Genomic DNA, 19,046 nt, shown 5'->3' on the forward strand with positions numbered 1-19,046 from the left:
TTGATAAAATGTTGAATTAGACTCATTAAAGTACCATACAAAGCATAGTAGGTACAATACCTTTCATACAGTTCATGCTAGATAATTTATTTATTAATATTTGATGATAACTTCTCCATAGGAGTTTTAATTGTAGCTTTGTTATAAAATTCACCAAAATTAGAAATTAGAGTTCTCTTAACTCTTTAATGAAAAAAAAATAATATAATACAATAAATAAATAAAATAATAAATTCATTATAACAATTAACAGACAAATATATTATCATCAATTATTATAATTTGTAGATTGTCATTTTAAAAATACATCAGTCTATAACTCTTTTAATACTTGTAATTTAAAAAAGAACAATCTATACATACAATTAAATAAATTAAGAATTTATTTTTCTCAAATATCATAATTATTAGAACTACCTATTTATAATTAGAAATATTTCACTGAACTTCAGTGCCATAGTTATGTAATACCATTTATCTACTATATAATATTATATGAATCAATAAAATATCTTTGACTATTTTCAATATTAGTTATTTATGTATAAATGTTTAGAAGCAATAAATCTAACTTTTACATTTTTAATACCTTCGTAACAACATTTATACTAGTACTTATATACTGAACAAATTAAGTGTAGGTACCTGTTAAATAATTACTAGGTAAGTATTATATTATATTTTAGATCAAAATCTCAAATAGTTAAAACAGAATATCATTACCAGATTAAAACATTTAATTGTATTTATTAGTTTATAAATTAATTGAATGGTTTAAATTAATAATAAAAAAAAAAAGTTTCTTTAATAACGCAATTTTATTTAGAGTACAAGTAGAAAAATTATATTTTACACATCATTATACCATATTATATATTATGTATACTGTATAGGTACATTTAAATATAAAATAATTTACATCAACTTCCGGCACTATTATTTAGTAGTATTTTATAACTTGAATGATATTTTAATGTCGTAATGTCTTAAGTGAGTAACACAATTACTTTGTAAATTTTAAGCAATAATTTGTATTTTTTTTTATTACTTTTTACTTTGTTAATAATTTTATTTTCAGTATTATATTTATTTTGGTTTACAAATAGCTATTTTATATTTTCTGTGAACATTTAAAGAGTAAATTTAAAATAATTTGCATTTAACAGCAGTCATTATCTTAAGTCGTAACTAGGGCTTAAACTTCAATGCTTTAAAAATTTACTAAATATTATCTTTAAAGCAATATTGGGTATAAAAAAACAAAAAGTAGGTATACACTTATCATATTTTTTTTATTCTTGAATTCACATAAAGTTACATTGGAAATTATATAAGTTTATTTTAAATCTATTTACATTTTACATCTACCTACCATTAACAAATAATATATATTATTATGTAGTCTCACAAAATAAATATGCTAAAATAAAAATACAAACCAAGCTGTTGAATAAAAATTATTAAGTCGTGATACGGACACAATATTAAATTTTCAAAAAATTGTATAACAGAAAATCTATGCCCTTAAAAATATAATATACTTGAACTAATTGATCTGCCAACAAAAAACATATGCAGATACAATAAACTTTGATGTCTGTCTCCTAATATACACTAATAGTTAAGGATCATACAATAAAGAACCTCTTTCTAAATTATTCATAGATCAGTACTTATACAATTTCAACACAAATATTATTCATAGGTAGATAGGAACTAAATTTCTAGTTGTTTATGAATTATGGATTATTACTAAAAAAACAAATTGCTTTAACATTTTGGGGGAGATTTTTAGCTCCTCCATCCTAATAATGTCATTGTTTGCTCATGGCAAACGTTTTAATTCCAAACCACAATTTATTCTTTTATAATTTCCTTATATTTCAATAAGTAACCGTTGATGTAAACCTATCAGTTATTTGCTATCATAATCACTAAAACGCATACAATCATTGAATCATTCATGATAAACTAATAAGTGTCACATATTATACAATTTCATACCCAGCGTCCACTCATAGTTTATACACACAATTAGTATTAAACCAAGTTCCGTGTTCTCTTTTCTCACACATGTTAGTAGGTACTAGGTACAGTGTGAATAAACAAACGTAAAACACATAAACACAAAAGAAAGAAAATGGCTTAAACATGATCATATTTTAAATAGAAACACAGTAAGTAAGCCAGCAAGATCCAAAACAGATCTCAACGTTAAACTTCTTCGTTCCAACTCCCTAATCTACACTCCTTTTTTTGCATTCAATATTATACATTTAAAACTAAGCGTTTTTAGTTGACATACTTATGTTATAATGAAAAAATTACAAATTGTTGTCTCAGCATATAAAAATATTATTGACAGTAAAAATATGATCACATACAAATTTAAATTAGCTACTGTTACTCTAAATTTTAATTAACAATTTGTAAAGTCAGTCAATATATACGACATAATTCAACAGTTGTAGTTGCTAAAAATTAAATGTCAGTTAATCATGCAATTATAATATTATGCATAAAACTATTTCTTTTTATATATGGGTATAGGTTATAATAATATATTATAAATCATGATCATCTAAACTATAGTCTATAGTATAGACCAGCGGTTCCCAACCCATGGGCTGCGAGCCATAGGTATAATATTAAATATTATATGTATTTAAAATAATATTATTATATATTTTTTGTTATATTTCTGATCATAATAATATTTAATCAATTTTAACTATAGTGTACAATAAGTGTACAATTAACGATACGATATCGAACGTTTGAATGTAGTTTTATTTTATATAGTTTGTTGATTATTTATAGGTTTATTTTTTAGTTTTTTATTCCTATAATAACTATATATATATGTATATAATATATATTATATATTATAATTTTATGAAAACGTATATAGGTATGCTATGGGTGGGCCTCAAATATTTTTTTACAAAATTAGTGGTTCGCGAAACTACAAAGGTTGGGAACCGCTGGTATAGACTATTAGACCATAGCTTAGTTACTCTATATCAGTGTGGTTTAAATCAGTTACAAAGTACAAACCACTAAATTGCGCGTATATATAATATGCACTTAATGTAGTTTTTACCTACAGATCAAGAACAGGGGCAGCAGATGCCGCGCCGCTGCAATTATTGATACATGATGATAGTTGATTGGCAAATCATGATTAAAGATGTTGAATATAAAAAATGCCGTTAGTCGTCACCGTGGACTAAGATACCGTGGTCTTAGAGGACCGTAGTCATTACTTATCTTAACTACAGTAATGCCACTATGACATTCCGAATTTCTGTGATTGCTACTTCTTGGAATTCCTCTTGTGCTGCACCTAACCATCTACTTCGAGTTGACGAATGCGTTCTCTGATTAAATAACATACGCTCGTTGGCTAGACGGACTCCACCTACATGTGTTTTGCACCGGAACAACAATTTTTGCATTTCCGCATTCCACGGAAGCGAAAGACGTTTACTTAATATCGTATTTTTTTTGTCCGTTTGGCGTTTGTTAATACTCAACATTTCCGTTATTCAAGTTCTCCGAGATGAAGAACGTCTATGGAGTCCTCGTCGTGCTGTGCATCCACCTAGGTGAGTACCACTTTACCATCTACTACTGTCTTGTTCTATGCACAACGAGAATGGTGCAATAATTAGTATTTAGCCATTGCCTATTTGTTCAACCGACCGACTTGATGGTTTCGAACAAGACAGTCTGTGTTAATTATTGTATTATTATCGAAGGTTGCATATTTTGAAGTTTCTAATACCTCTCCTGAATGTTAGGCGCCTACCAAAAATATTATATTATATAGGTACCTAGAATTTGCTGTGACAAGTTACCAGCTTCGCCTAATACCATTTGTGTACTCATTATATGTAGGTATTAAAAATTTACATTTGACACCTGATGAGTGTCGTTATTATGGAGTTTATGACGTTGCACTTGAAACCCCTTGGTATTATATTGTGACAGGTGCAAAGATATGTTTTGTACCTGTTGAAGCTGAATTCAAGTTCCATTAAATAATATAGGTTGTAGGTACTATCTCGTTTTGTAGAATTTTTTTAAATATAGTACCTATGTATACCAACAACTTATATGCAACCAATAAAAATTCAAATTATTTCAATTATAATATTTGCAGCTAAATACCCTTATGCCCTATTAAAAACCATTTTAATAATTCCCTCTACTTCAGCGTCATTTCAAATGAGTTTCTCACGATTGCAGTGTCTGTAAACTTATCATAGAACAATAATGGGACAATAATGTATTAGTATCTAGTTTGGATCTTTTAGGTACCTACCTAGTTATAAAAAATGATCTCATTATTGACAAAGAAAAAGTTTCACTTGGTAATTCAATAGCTTACTGTGTCACGGTTACTGGATGTCGCTTTGCTTTTAGACTATTATTTATTGTTGCGTATATAATTTGAAATTTAAATGTATTTTATCTAAGTAGAACACATTTTATTTAAATAACATTTTTTTAAATATAAATATGTTTTATTTTATATGCATCTAGGTATATCAAGTGTTTAAAATATTGTATAGTTTATGTTGAGCATATTTGATATTGGCATGTAAACATAATATATAAAAGACAAAGTATAAAAATTACTAAATAAATATGGAATTGACTTCATTTGGCCATTTATCCCGGTTGTAACGGCATGTCCTGGTGCCCCCGCCGGTCATTATTGTACACTGTATCATTATATGATTATCTTAATATGTTAGGGGGGAAGAATGAATGAAAATACTGTACAGGGTCTAATGGAGTGTAAAATTAATTTTGATTTAACTTGTAACAAATTTTATGAAAAAATTAAAAATAATTTAATTGTATTGAAAAAAATTCATTTAAACAATAAGTATTAGTAATAAGTAGTGACAAGTAATAACAGTATAAGTAAGTTAATGTAAAAAAATTGTATATTGGCTAATAAATATTCAAATAAGGATAAAAAAGGATATACTGATGTCCATATAATCAAAAAAAAAGGGGTTAATTTCAAAATCTGGCTACTCAAATTTTGGATCTGTGAAAATTTTCCTTCTGCTGAGTTTTAATTTAATAGGTGCTAAACTCCTCAATGCACTCGATTGTATGTAAGTTGACATTTGACATCCTTAGACAAACTTTTACCACTAGATTATTTATTCATATTTTAATATTAACTACTTCATCACAACTTGTGTTAATTTTAAGTATGTAAATACATAATATTACTATTTTATTGTGATCACTATACAAACTAGTAATGCTGTGATAACAATTTATTGTAAACATGTTATTTGGTTTTCACGGTCAATTTTTAATTTTGATTAAATTATATATAAGTAATTAGTCCCAAGCTGTAAAATTGTCTTTCTGTGTTTCAACGGATTTTAAAGTACCGCAAGGATCACACTTGGCTTCATTCTTGTTTATTATGCTAAAAATGATTTACATAATATTTTTGATAACACAATTAATTTATTGATGATGACACTAAAATATTTACAAATAATTTAATCTCCTGCAATCAAATTTGGACAAATTAGTCATATGGTGTCATGATAGTTACCTACTTTTAAATGTCAATAAGTTTAATATTGTATTTTTTTCTCACTCAAAAAATCCTTATAACTTCCAGCTATGAGGTTGATTATTTAATATTATCAAAAGTTACTTATATTAAAGATTTTGATATTTTACTTGATTAAAATATGTCTTATACTTTAGACATTAATTTTATTGTTAATAAGACCTTCAAAATGTTAGGATTTATAAACAAAAATAGAATCAATTTTAAAAATATTAGAACTTTTAATGTATTATGTTTTTCTTTAGATCTAACCTTGAGTTTGGGTCAGTAATCTGGTCAGCAATTTACACCACTTATATTAAACATACTGAAAACGCCCAAAACAATTTTTTTAAATTTACCGTACTCTAGTGATATCTCGAGTGATACTTACAACTTACTAACTTCTCTATTCAGAATTTCATTGCATGAGTTTCCGAGGAGAAAATTTGCTGATCTTATGATTCTATATGATTTATTGAATGGAAATATTGATTCCAATTATTTTCTATGATTGGCTTTAACTTTGGTTATCACAGATTAAGAAAGAATAATTTGTTTCACGTTCCTCTTTGTTATAACTATAATTTTGACACTTATTTTTCTAGAGTTCTCTTATTAGCAAACCAAATATCTGTTTATATTGGATTTTTCCAAATGTCATGTAATGTTTTTAAACAAAATGCATTATTGACATTATTTAATGCATTATAAGCAATATTCGAATAAGATTTGAACTAAATTTCTATTTTTAATTAATCAATGTATTTTTATACTTTTTACTTTATATACTTTACGCCATATTATGTTAGTATTTGCTGTATTCTATGTTATTAATATTACCAGTTTATATCAATTAAGTTAAATTATATATTATAATTTATAGGTAGGTACATTGTAAAACAGTGTTCTTCCCCATTAATAATAATAATGATATACATTTTGATATTAATTCATATTATGTACTACAAATATCAAGTCGTTATCGCAACATTACTGGATTAAATGCTCGTATATTGTAAATATCATAAAACTGTTATGAATTTCTAACGAAATACTTTATAAGTATTCCGAATACTTTTTGAATAATTTTTACAAGTATTTTGTGTAAAGTATTCGGGATACTTTTTTAACGTCCAATATTAATTAGAATATAATTTATAACTAATAGATTATAGATAGCCCGATAGGTGTGTTTTATCGAGATTAAAATAATGTTAATTTATAAACAGATTTGAAAAAGTAATATTTTTGCTATTGAAATCTAAATCTACTAAAAAAAAAAAGTATTCAGAAAATATTTGGAATACTTCACAAAAAGTATTCCAAATACTTAGGAATATTATTATACGAATACATATTCTGAATACTTTTTTTTTAACTTCGCCCAGGAAAAATTGAATACACCTAAAATGCAGTGCAAGGTAGTACGTATATACACGTAACTCAATATTAAATAATGTCATAAAGACAATACATTTTAACTAATCATTATAATAATGTAAAAATTGAAACTACATTTTTTCAATGACGCTTTTTATATAGGTAATTAAGGAGTCGTGACTCGTGGTATAAAAATAGGTGATCGGTGTTTTTCATACAACTCTTGTGTATTTAATATTAAAACTATTTAGGTATGTAACAACATTTATATTAATCTATTTATCTGTAGTTTATAATTTCGGTCGGTCTTTATTTACGACACAGTGCGTAAACGATTATAAAATTATAATCGGTGCATGTACATTTTTCGAAAACAACAGACATTAAAGGTACATACATATCTCAAACATTAAAATGGATTACAGTTCAGTTACTGAAATGACGAATAAAATCGCGGCTTTTTAAATCACAAGATTTGCATTTGTATTAAGGGGGTCGGAACCAGTGCGTTTTTAGTACAAAAACATGTCTTACAGGAAAAATTCTAACGCCCTGTAAAATAATCGGATTTCGTTAATTTTTTTTTTATTTAAAAGTAGAGAACATTTTGTAGGTCGAATCAAAGCCCGATTTTGAAAATTATAATTATAGAAGCTGGAATATGCATTTGAATAATGCACAATATTTTTTGTTTTTCAAACGTATTTTTCTACTACTATTTAAAGTAAAATATAAATTCGAGCACTGATCCGACCTGCAAAAACTTCTCATCTTTCAGATAAAAAAAAACGACCAAAATCCGACGTATCAACTAAGCGTGAGAGTTTTTCCTATAAAAGCATTTTTGTTCATCAAACTAGTACTTTGATAATAGTCATCGAAGTCAATCACTGACTTGTGCATGCGTGTGCGTAAATATCTTTATCTGCGCGTGTAATTATAGCTCACTCACACTAATATCGATTTACATACTCACATGCATGCACGTTCCAAAAATAAAGTCCAACAAAGTCTGGGGGTAATCCAACAATGTCCAACGTTCCGCGCGGAGCCGATACCACATGTGAATTGAATTGCCTACATTTTACTCCTTAATACAGCACCGACGTCCGACACCCTTAATTTAAAGTACTTGGGTCGGTGTCGGTGCCGGTCATTTCTTAAGGAGTAAAATTTACGATTTTGGCAATGGTTAATTCATATACATCCAATAAATAGTTTTTCCTTATGCAAATGCATATAAATACGGGCTATGATATATGTAGCATTAAACTATATAGCCACATTTCCAATTTTCTTAAATACTCAGTTAATATCCTGTTTCGGCTCCATATAATAATATAGAATAGATAATATGTAGCATCTTAGTATTCTAATCTTAGTGCCCAGTAAAAAATTATGGCATTTAAATATCTCAGACATTTTTACAAATACACTTCTGGCCATCTCAATTCTAAATTTAATTTCCATCTCATGTTCCCAGTCTTCATTTACCCATACCGAGATAGCTATTTTTTTTTTAGAATTAATTAACATTAATATTATGGTTTATTAACCTCTTGTAAGCAATCTAGCTCGCGTTGGAAGTTGAGAGTTATATACAGTGCTTATGTGGATCAACATCTTAAATGTATAATATATATTTTCAAGTAATCGACAATAAAACATAGTTATAAAAAATAAAAATATTATTTAATTATAGTATTATACATATCTACAAATATAAAAAATGATGTCTAAAATTACACGAAAAACCTAAGATGCTAAAGTAAACATAAAATAGATATGGGGGGCGGAGTAGCCGAGCGGACTCAGGCGTCGGTAGCGACGCGCACCGTCGCCGGTTCGAATCTTGGTCACGGGCGGCACTTCTCTCAGACCTAACCTAACCTACGGGTGCCCAATTTGAAATTCTGCCAAACTAAAACACATATGTTTAGAAAAACCTACAGTACCCTCCCCCACAGTTAAAAACCACCCAATGGCCTAAGTTTTGCCGCGGGTTAATTAATAATAATAATAATAATAAAAAAAAAGATATAAATATAAATGGCTCATTGTTCACATAATAATAATTTATTTAAATATTTATTTACATTAGTTGAGGAATTAGTTCTTAGATATTTTTTATCGTTAAGATTAAAGAAATTGAACGCTTTAGGTCCTAAATAATCCATACATTTCTGACCTATACTTTTGAACCTTTTATATTAATTGCTATCCCCCTAATAATTAAAGTGTATATTTTCTAAACAGTAAATATAATTTGATTCCATGCTTTTTATTGTATCTACCACAAGTCCAGTGATTGATTTTTTTTTGTTGGGGGAGGGGTGACGTGGAGGACAGTCCCCCTTTTTTTAAAAATTTTTTGTTTAACTCTTCTATTTATTTGAAACGGAATGCTGGAAACGCAACATAAACATGGTTTACCGGATTTTAATTTTAAAAACGGATTATGATTGATAAATAAATTTACCATAGGTTTTGCCAGAGGCGATTTTTTTTTATTCCAATTATTGTTAGTGTCATAATGAATAATATAAATACAAAAATATTATATTTTTATTATTGGATATCACAGCTGAAAAAATAAATATTCTAAATCACCTCTGGCAAAACCTAGTAAACTTGTTAATCAATCATAATCCGTTTTCAAAAATAAAATCCGTCAAACCAAATTCCTCCAGTTTTGTCCAGCTCATCATTGGTCTAAAAGTCACTTTTATCTTCGACTGAAGCCCCTTTAATTGTTTTTAGATTCTGTCATTCTGAACGGAGCGATGAATGTATTGATTTTACAATGCTGTATGTTTGTTTTATTTGTGTCCGTGTACACGATAAGTAGTCGAAATAATTATTCAATTTCAACTTCACTCTTAATTTTTACCCAAAATTGGTTTTTGGTGAAACTCTAAAACAAATAACCGTAAATACATGAAAGTTTCGCTGAATGTTTATACAAGCATATACTATACATAATACACCATATAATGAAAATAATATTTTGACTTGTTTTGAGCTGTTTACGGACATTTTCATTTTCCAGTCAATAAAATTTTATTTGTTGTGTCAAAAAGCGTTAAAATATAATACAAGGCTCCTGATATATTGTTACAATAGCAGTTTAAGAATATTAAAAATACATTTCGTATACTTTAGCCAATTGACAAAATAGAATTGTATCAACTGTTACCAGGGTGAACTGCGAGGAAGCGTATACGCCCCCCCCGCTACTTCACAGCTTCGTGCATTCCATTCGTTTTGAGCTGTTTCCGGACATTTTCATTTTTTAATTTTTTTTTCTATAATTGTTAATACAATATTATTTTTGTATCAAAAATTCTGAATATTTAATACAAGGCTCCTGATCTATATATATTATAGCAGTTGAAAAATATTAAAAATACATACAACACAATTTTTTTATAAGCATTTAAAGTTAAAATTTTGACAAAATTTATCAAATATTAAATTTTAAAACAAGGTTTTGCGTAAATTAATATGTTAAATATAAATTACTTTATTCACAATAATATCATCAAATATACTTAGTGTTTTTCTTATACAATGATATTATATCATTGAATTCAAATTTAACACAATCCATTACAGTGACCCTCTTGTAACCTACTGTACGGCAGAAAGACACCCACTTGTCCACCTTTTTATTCTAATTATTGAATATAAAAATAATATTACTGTTTAAATCATTGTGCATTTTGATAGTATATCAACTAGAGGTGTACAAATATAATGTGTATCTACCATATTTTATTTTTATTTTAAAAATGTTGGGATGTTGCATAATTTTATTAATAACAGCAATTTAATTTTAATTTTAGCTTATTCTCAAAGGACACCAATGATATCACATATTACACAAAAACGAATAACAGATATTGGTGATTCAACTGAATTGACATGTACAGTTTTATATGGTTCTGATTTCAATATTTTGTGGATTAAGGTTGACAAAGAAAGATCTACAGACCCCGTTACGTTTTCATCTGGAAGTACACTTATCATCAGAGATTCAAGATTATCATTGAGATATGATATGGATAGCAATAGTTACTCATTACAGGTATCTACATTTTAGACAAAATATATTAATTGATAACATTTTTATACCAGAAATAATTTATATTTTCAGATTAGTGATATCCAAGAAACCGATGCCGGTTTCTATCGTTGTGATGTGAGTCTTGGGAGAAACAACAAACTATCCGCTGAAACCGAGTTAGTAGTACGTAGACCTCCGTTTATTTCTGATAACTCAACCAGATCGTTGGTTGTAAACGAAGGTCAACCAGTAACACTGGAATGTTATGCCGGTGGATACCCTAGTCCAAAAGTTTTCTGGAGGCGAGCAAACAATGCAATTTTAACTAATAATATATCAATATATAGGTACTAATTAAAGTATTAAATATATATATATATAAATTAAATATTCACATACATTTCATCTTCTAGAGGTAATGTTTTGAAAATTTCTTCTATTAAAAAAGAAGATCGTGGAACGTATTTCTGTGTTGCGGAAAATGGTGTTGGCAGAGGTGCCAGACGTAATATTGCACTAGAGGTTGAATTTGCTCCAGTCATAACTATTCCTAAACGTCGTTTAGGACAAGCTTTACAGTATGACATGGATCTCGAGTGCCATGTTGAGGCATATCCTCCACCAGCTATAATTTGGTTAAATAATGGAGTACAACTCTCCAATAATCAGCATTATGGGTATATTCAAGTTCTGAGAATTTTAAAATGTTTATAATCATGTTCTAATGAAGTTGATTTTCCTTAATTTTTAGAATATCACATTTTGCTACCACAGATGAAATAACAGATACTACAATAAGAATCATCACAATTGAAAACCGTCAATATGGGGATTATGTCTGCAAAGCATCAAATGTATTAGGAACTACTGAAGTTACAGTTACTCTTTACGGTAAATATTATTATATGCATAAGATCTTATAGATTTCAACTTAATTGGCTTATGTTGTGAGGACAAAATAAAAACAACTTAAAATGTATGGTTGTTGTTGTATCAATATACCTCAATAAAAACATTTTTCCAAACTTTGTGTAAAAAAAACAAAAAATTTGTTTAAAAAAAAAATAACGGTTTTAAAAGTTGTGATATTATTTTATAGCTAAGTCTTGGAACTATAGATATCATTAATGTGAAAATAGTCTGCTAAATAATTTAACTTAGCTTGGCAACTTTAAAACACTTTATTAGTAATACACTACCTATTTCAATGATAGTGGCCTATACTATAATACTATAATGTACTCATTATGGTATAAGTTAGTATTTTAAAATTTTTAACTCAAGTCTCTAAAATAAGTTCAATTATTTAGCATACTATTTTAACATAAATTACATCTATACTTCAAAAACTTAGGTATAAAATGATATCATAACTTTTAGAGTGTTTTTGTTGGGAAATCACTATACTCCGTGCCACGAGAGAAGTAACTCATATCCCAACCAAATTGCGGTCGAATCTGCGCTCCCCCACCTATTTAACACGACGACGTTGCACAATCACGACCGACAACTGTCAGCAATGTTATATATTAATACTATTAGTATGTATCATGTTGTAAAGTGGGGGAAACGGTGCCTTGGGAAGTCGGAACAGACGCTGCCATCAGTCTGCGGTCGCGTGCCGGGTTACTTCTATCATGACACAAAGTATAATTTTTTGTTGATACTCTATTATGTCGGGAACCAATTGATTTTACAATAATGTTTTTTTTTTTAAATAAGTTTATACGTTTATAAATGGTAAATATATCAAAATTCAACACAATCTGATAGTACCTATACCAAACAAATTTTAATTTATCATGTTAATCATGTTCTACCTACTTCTGTTAATTGTTTTCATTTGTTTATTTTACAGAAACTATAATACCAGTATGCCCACCAGCCTGTGGCCAACTATCATCAACACACTTAAAAAACTCCACGATTAAAATGTCTAGTGCTAATGTTTTGTTATTAATTGCTATTTACTTATTTTTGTTTACCTGACTTTTAAATTATTAAAAACCATTTAAAACCAATTTATTAATGAGTTGAAACCTTTATTATGGCTCTAATTTCCCATACATAAATTTGGTTCTCTTTTGTTTTTACATAATATTATATATGTAAAAATCGTATTTTTTTTGTTATTTATACATTTAGTAAATTAAAGTTCTTAGATTTGAAAACAAAACCAAAAGCATTAAGACTGTATTTATAAATATTAAATGTTAGTTGGACACCCACCATAGAGATATTATATATTACCAGTGGTGCCCACAGGTTTTCCATGAAAATGGTTGATCTAAGACGATTCTTTATTATTTTCAACTTAGAAAAACTTCTTTCTGTTGCAATACTTCCAATTGGTAACGTGAGACATATTTTTATAAATATGCAAACATTAGGAAATATTGATTGGACATTATTATTTACAAAACTCTAAAAATTTAAATCATTCAATTAATTAAATTACATATAAATTATTATATTTACTATAAATGTAGTATATTCTATAGCTATTAAAATAATCGATATTTGTAAAAACAGAAATATTGGAAATAGACTATTATTTTCGACACTTTGTTTAATTGAATAACCCTATGGTTAAAGTCTTTGTCAAATGTATTTGATTCACTTTCTTTAATCTTTATCGTATTGTTTATGAAGTAAATCAGGTAACTTTTCAGTGATAAGAAACTCTTCAAAACAGCTACTAAAATTAATGTACTCTTCTTTAAGTTTACTAACGTTGTTGTTGATGAATCTCCCATAAATATTATTAAATACTTCAAATGCATCTTTTAGAATTTTTGAAGCATCCTTTTTAGTTTCTTTCATTCTTTTTTGAGTCATTAATGAAAGGTCTTTAGATAATCCAGTTTGTTGAATATTGTTAACACCGTCACCAAAAAATCTTTTTATTTCTGAAATGGTAATATCTAACGTATTAAAAAAGGTATTTATTCGAAAATGAACTAATGGATCAGTTATCCGTAGCTTTTTCACCTGGTAATATCTTTTTCTTCCTCAAACTATTGTTTGGAAGAGGTGTAATATCAAATAACTCATTAATATCATATTAAGGTGATCAATTTGTCTGCTTCTGAGAGAATTTTGTTTAATCCCGTTTCACATCAAATTAATACTAGTTGATCATATTTTTTTTTGATTAAATAAATACGAGAAAGACAGTAAGTCAATATATTTTTTTTGTGTCTGGTTCAAGTATGCTTAACATTTTTTGAAAGCAGAACGCACTGTATATACATTTTGTGGACTGTAAATACAATAAAAATCCATTGATTTCTGAAGCTGCTTTTTTGTCAGAACCCTCTTTTCTAATGATTCCCAGGGTTTCTATTATAGCTATGTATGTATTTAATATAACATCAAGAGCAGATTTATGCGACATCCATCTGGTTGTAGACACTCTTTTAAGTTTATGAATTTGTTTTCTAGGGTATAATTCTCTTTGTATCTGTTCATACATAGAACATTTACTACTTGATATGAAATCATAGTCTTTCAATGTTACCTAAGAGATCAACTGCATTCAAAGCATCTGAAACAGCAACTACAACAATGGTTCTTAAACAACAGTGCCAATTTTCTCTATGTCCTCTGAACGCTAAGTTATGTCGACCTATGTATAATGTTATGTCGATCAATTGTTTTACAATTTCTCTATTTGCATAAACTTGTTCTTTTCTTTTATTGTAAGACTAGGAATTAACGGCAATGAAGAAAGTCTTAATTTTAATTTTAGTGAAGAGTAAATGTGTGACGAAGATGTTTCATGACTTATATTTCAATACTTTGTGTACAAGAAGACCAATTTTGGAAACCATCTTTGACCCACGATTTATTTGGTTTTTCTTTTCCACGTCCAGGGAATAATATACAATGAATACAATACATTCGGGTCTTAGATTTGGAATATGTCAACCAATCTCTCTTTACTGTTGACCCATCTGCCAATATTACATAGTATAAACTTTTCAGAAACCTATGGCTTTTGATTTGGGGATAATTCCCACCAGGTAGTTCAATAGGTTCAGGCTGACAATATTTTAGAAGTAATTTCAAATGTTAAATTAGTTATGTTACAAATTTGAGCTGGATCATTATCAAACAAATTATTCAAATTGTAATTTTCTAAAAATATATATATATATAATAAATATTAATAGTACTAAAATAGGCGCAAAACATTAATTACCTGGCTCTAAGCTTGGATCTACATAACTTATGTCTGTTATGCTAACAGTTGGCACATCAAAATTTATCTTAGATTTTAGAACAGAAAAAATTATAATTTATTAAGTTTACTACGAAAATACATTTAACAGTACCTAATAAAGCTTTGAAAAACTAATCAAAATATAATCTATTCAGAATAATAAAATCAAGACATTTTGATTCTATTATTTATTTCATTATTAATATTAAAAGAAACTTTGTCAGTATAACAGTTATAATATATTATATAAAATTGGTCATAAAAAAAAAATCTATTTGAATGGAGAGTGTTTATTCCTGATAATTATTTTATAAAAAATATAAAATTAATGTTGCAGTTTTTTAACCGTAAATTAAAATTAAATTATAACTAACAATATTTTTTATGATAATCATTTACACCCGTTACAGGTATTTAAACAGTTTCAATATCTATCAACATGATTATTCAAATTATTTAAAGAAAATTATAGTTTAAAATTAATTATTTATCGTTTTCTTCTTTATCATTGTCATCCGTAACTGATGCAGACATTTCAACAGTTTCACTAGTTTCAGTATCTGTCAACATAAATATTTATCAAAATAAATATATATATTTTAATTTTTAAATAAATTATTTACCATTTTCTGTTTTATTTTCTTCATTTAAGTCCTTAACTACCAGAGGCATTTCAACATAATCTTCAATTTCAACATCTCTTAAATAACATAATAATTTTACCATTTTGGTCTAGTCTAACTACTAAATACTACCTAGGAGTAACTAGGAAAATTTTAAAAACTGTAATAAATACATTATTTACTAATTTTCTGTAGCAATACACTTTATAGAAAACTAATTCTTTAAGAAATAGGATATTTCACAAAATTCTAAGTGTTTTTAAATATTTGAACTTTTATAATATACTAAATAATTATAAAATAATAATATAGGTACATAATGTTTAAATTTAACCTTATGATTATCATACCAACACTATTTTATATTTTAAATAAATCCAATGTAAATTCGTAAAAAAAAAAAAAACTTTTAAATTTGAAGATAAATACAATAAATAAAATAATATAATGAATACTTTTCCTAATGTTCAACACTCTAGAGTTTTCTACTCTTTTTCAGCCCAATTTACTTGTAGATCACATAGGTAAATAGGTTCTATAAAACATTACTTATAACTTTGTCAAAAATAATTCTATACTTTTTAAAATGTATTACATGTTAATTATAGCTGTTTCAACATGGCAATAGTTGTCTATAAGTTTTGCTTAAAAGGTACTTAAAACTAAAAAAATGCAAATATGCAAACTTAACTAAATTTAAATGCATTTATATATTTATAAAACTTAATAAATGCTAAAAAATCCTTTACCAAGTAATAATATAGCTATAAATATATAATACATTAATATATGAGAAAACTTACTTTTAGTATTATTGTCGGCAACTTTAATATGATCTAAAGTTGTAAAGCATAGTTTTTTTGGCCAGTGAGATGACTGAATGGCAAGTAGTTCTCTTTTACTTTTTTCGGCCTTCTTTGTGGCCGGATTTATAAGTACGCTTATGATATATAATTAATAACTTATATAAACTGATCATGTATAATATACGAAATGCACATAATAACACATTACTGCGGTAACGAGTATCTAAACACATAAAATGCCAGATCTTCACCAGTGCACGACTATGGCCTATGGGCAGTAGCGTACGCAGGATTTTAGTTCGGTTAGGGTTTTACCTGAGTAAATAATTTTATATAACAAATTATAGTTAGTCTACACTTACAGTATTTAACCCGATCATCTATAGCGCCTCTTCGGGCCGTAACAAACGTGGAAATAATCGATGAACGATGATACACCATCGATTGTGGCAGACGTTTAGCAATGTTCTAAATCAACCAAAAAAAAAACCAAAACTACGATTATCGAAGTCGTTGTCATATTCAACAATTTATTTTAAATCTATTAAAAATTACCAACAATTGATCTGTGTGTACTAAAATGGTGGTAAATAAGATTTTTTCGTAGAAAAAATAAACTTTTTTTTTTTTTTGGTGGGGGGGGGGAGTTCAGAATCCTAGAACCATACCCATGCGTACGCTACTGACTATGGAATTTATCAGTATCGACTATCGAGTATCGGATCTCTGCATATTATCAATATAATAACACTGATCGATAATATTTCTAAAAATAACAACGGATTTCACTACGACGCGGTACCGGTCATTTATTAAGGAGTACAATTTAGGCAATTCAATTGACATGTGGTTTCGGGCACGTGTGGAACGTGCATGTGTGTGAGTATGTAAATCGATATTAGTGTGAGTGAGCTATAATTACACGCACACGCATGCACAAGTCAGTGATTGACTTCGATGACTATTTTTAAAGCATTATTTTGATGAACAAAAATGCTTTTACAGGAAAAACTCTCACGCTTAGTTAATACGTCGGATTTTGGTCATTTTTTTTTATCTGAAAGATAAGAAGTTTTTGCAGGTCGGATCAGTGCTCGAATTTTTATTTTACTTTAAATAGTAGTAGAAAATACGTTTGAAAAACAAAAAATATTGTGCATTATTCAAATGCATATTCCAGCTTCTATAATTATAATTTTCAAAATCGGGCTTCGATCCGACCCACAAAATGTTCTCTACTTTTAAATAAAAAAAAAAAAATAACGAAATCCAATTATTTCACAGGGCGTTAAAGTTTTTCCTGTGACACATGTTTTTGTACTAAAAAACGCACTGGCTCCGACCCTCTTAAGTGGTTCAGTGGTGGACGGTGGTGTACATTTAAGAAGTTAAAGACAATATTTAAAGATCGTGCGTGAGTAACTTGTGACTGTGTGAGTAGTAAATGATTATTAGTATGTAGCGTGTTCCGGCATACACCAGGAACTACCTCAGTGGCGTAGCGTGGGTATCAGCTTAGCGTATGCGTTGAAATTGTAAGTTAATGAAATTGTGGGGGCTACGCCCCTCACACCCCTCTATACTGTTTTTAAAATTTTACTTTAAACATACAAAGTTTTACATATTTATTAATATATATTACATTACCTATTACATAACAAAATATTATGTTTAATAAATAAAAAGTAAATCACTTTTTAAATATTAACGCACGTTAAAACTTATTGTTATCATGTTTTAAGGAGTAATATTTAGGCAATTCACATGACATACATATTTGAGCTATGCCTATGTGCGAGCAATACATTAACATATTATTAAATAAATAATTAGTGTGTGTTTCCAAGAATCGCTGTAATGTGACATCACTAACTCCCTGATCCCCAATTATAGGTATAGATGAAGAAATACTAGAAATGGTAGTAACCATCAAATTTTGAGAGTGCTTATATATTAATTCTAATAACATTTCGTTTAGTACTATTTTAGCCCTATAATTTAAGATGTTAATTAAAATTATACGCCTATATATATATTCTTATTTACTTTATACTTATGTAACGTTACATATTTTTGTACGGTGTTTGACCGTTATTGGTACGTGTTTAGGATTGAAATATAATTTGAACATGAAAGCAAAAGTGAAGAATGTACGTGATTTGAAAGAATTGAAATTTGATACGGCTTTGTTTGTGCCAATGCGACTTGGAGCATGATGATCGTCATCATGATCCTAAAAAGTTTCCTTATATATTAAATTAAATATATTTATAAATATAAATACAATATAATATATAAATATATAAATATATTAAATATATACACTTTCATATATATATATTTTCATTGC

At 27.8% G+C, this 19,046-nt stretch overlaps 1 protein-coding gene across 4 annotated transcripts in view; it reads left to right on the plus strand.

Annotated features, from left to right (window-relative positions):
• LOC132935090 (lachesin-like) overlaps positions 1 to 13,063 on the plus strand; it is an 83,551-nt gene extending 70,488 nt beyond the window's left edge. For 3 of the 4 annotated variants that reach the window (XM_061001542.1, XM_061001544.1, XM_061001543.1), the window contains 6 exons: positions 3,110 to 3,608; positions 10,822 to 11,063; positions 11,133 to 11,389; positions 11,456 to 11,719; positions 11,794 to 11,933; positions 12,901 to 13,063. In XM_061001542.1, coding sequence (XP_060857525.1) covers positions 3,563 to 3,608; positions 10,822 to 11,063; positions 11,133 to 11,389; positions 11,456 to 11,719; positions 11,794 to 11,933; positions 12,901 to 13,031 — 1,080 coding nt within the window. In that variant the 5' untranslated portion in view covers positions 3,110 to 3,562 and the 3' untranslated portion in view covers positions 13,032 to 13,063. Of the gene's footprint in view, positions 1 to 3,096; positions 3,609 to 10,821; positions 11,064 to 11,132; positions 11,390 to 11,455; positions 11,720 to 11,793; positions 11,934 to 12,900 lie in introns of all 4 variants that reach the window. The other variant, XM_061001545.1, reaches the window with a different exon arrangement.
• The last annotated feature ends 5,983 nt before the right edge of the window (positions 13,064 to 19,046 follow it).

Source organism: Metopolophium dirhodum, chromosome 1, assembly GCF_019925205.1.
Source record: "Metopolophium dirhodum isolate CAU chromosome 1, ASM1992520v1, whole genome shotgun sequence".
Taxonomy (NCBI): Eukaryota; Metazoa; Arthropoda; class Insecta; order Hemiptera; family Aphididae; genus Metopolophium; species Metopolophium dirhodum.